Source organism: Manacus vitellinus, unplaced genomic scaffold (assembly GCF_001715985.3).
Source record: "Manacus vitellinus isolate BGI_N305 unplaced genomic scaffold, ASM171598v3 scaffold_12_pilon, whole genome shotgun sequence".
NCBI lineage: Eukaryota > Metazoa > Chordata > Aves > Passeriformes > Pipridae > Manacus > Manacus vitellinus.
The window spans coordinates 5,531,636-5,532,998 of record NW_021938949.1 but is presented as its reverse complement, the minus strand read 5'-3'; the positions used below and the strand labels follow the sequence as shown (position 1 = coordinate 5,532,998).

Here is a 1,363-nt window from a genome sequence, read left to right as displayed (position 1 = left end):
CCCCCAGCACCAGCGCCGTGTTCAGTGCCCAGAAGGCCAGCGTGGGCCACAGCCACTGTGACCACCCCCATGGCTCCTCTGTGCAGAAAGGGGGTCAGCACCACCCTGCAAATGCTGCCCTGTGCCCACCCCAGTCTCTCCATCCCAGTGGCTTTCACCCTGTGCCCACCCAAAGAGCCCCCATCCAATGGTGTCCAACCCAACAGACTCCACCCAATGGCCCCACACCCATCCCAGGTTCTCCATTCTGGTGGCCTTCACCTCATGACCACCCCAACAGCCTCCACCCAGTGGCCTCTGCCTCGTGTCTACCCTAGCATCCTCCACCCCAAACATCATCCCATCTCAGACCTATCCCAGCCCCTACCACACATGCACCCCATCATCCTGCACCCCGATGGTCTTTACCTCAACAGCCTCTAGTCCGTACCCACCCTGACAGTCCCCGACCCACACCCATCCCAACAATCTCCATTCCAATGGCCTCCAACCTGTGCCCCTCCCAACAGCCTGCACCCCTATGTCCCCCACACCAAGAGCCCCCACCCCACACCAGAGCTTACCCACAGTGCCAGACTCAGCCATGATGCTCCTGCTGGGGCCAGCAGTGTCCGGGCTCCCCAGAGGGCCCGGGGAGCTGGAGCCCCGGAGGAGGGAGGCCAGGGGGTTGAAGGAGAGGCAGAGGAAGACGAAGGTGCAGAGAGCCATGCGAGAACGGTCCAGCATTCCCTGGCTGCTGGGCGAGGGTGGCGGGTGCTCCTGCTTCACCTGAGTGGGCAGAGCTGCTGTGAGCCCCAGGCGTGGGCACGGATGTGAGGGGATGGGGAACAGGCATGGGATAAGGAAATAGGCATGGATTTCTGTGTATGGGCAGGGGGCATAGAATAGATTTTGGGGTACAGAGCATGAGGTACAGCCCCATGCACCTCAGAATTACCCCAAAAAACCCAAATTGGGGGACGAGCAGCCTCAGAGAGCAAGATAGGGCTCTCAGCTCCTCTCCTCATCTGGTACACTTTGCCCTTGGCACCCCTGGTGTGAAGGAGCTCTCCCTCACCTTGCCACGGTTGCAGAGGGGGCTGTCAGGCTCCGAGTCGCTGCTGCTGTTGCTGCTGCCCCCACTGAGAGAGAGGGGGCTGCTGTGGGACGGTGAGCCCGCGTCCGAGGGTGGCGGCGTCAGCGTCTCCATCACCTCCGCCTTCACCACCTCCATGGGGGCCTCCGCCTTGACCCCTCCACTGCAGCAGGTCCCCAGGTCCTTCAGGGGCTCTGCGGCAAGCACAGCAAGCTAAAGGGTGCTGGGTGGCACAGAGCATAGCCCCCCACCCCAACACCTGCCCTTCCACTCACGGTTCTTCTGCAC

At 62.4% G+C, this 1,363-nt stretch overlaps 1 protein-coding gene across 1 annotated transcript; it reads right to left on the bottom strand.

Moving 5' to 3' along the window:
• Positions 1-4: 4 nt before the first annotated feature.
• LOC115307113 (sterol regulatory element-binding protein 1-like) lies at positions 5-1,291 on the bottom strand (the record flags this gene model as incomplete). Its single annotated transcript, XM_029957822.1, is given in 3 exon segments — positions 5-78; positions 564-768; positions 1,058-1,291. Coding segments are annotated over 3 exon segments (513 nt in total), but the record flags the coding sequence as incomplete, so codon positions are not given.
• Positions 1,292-1,363: the final 72 nt, after the last annotated feature.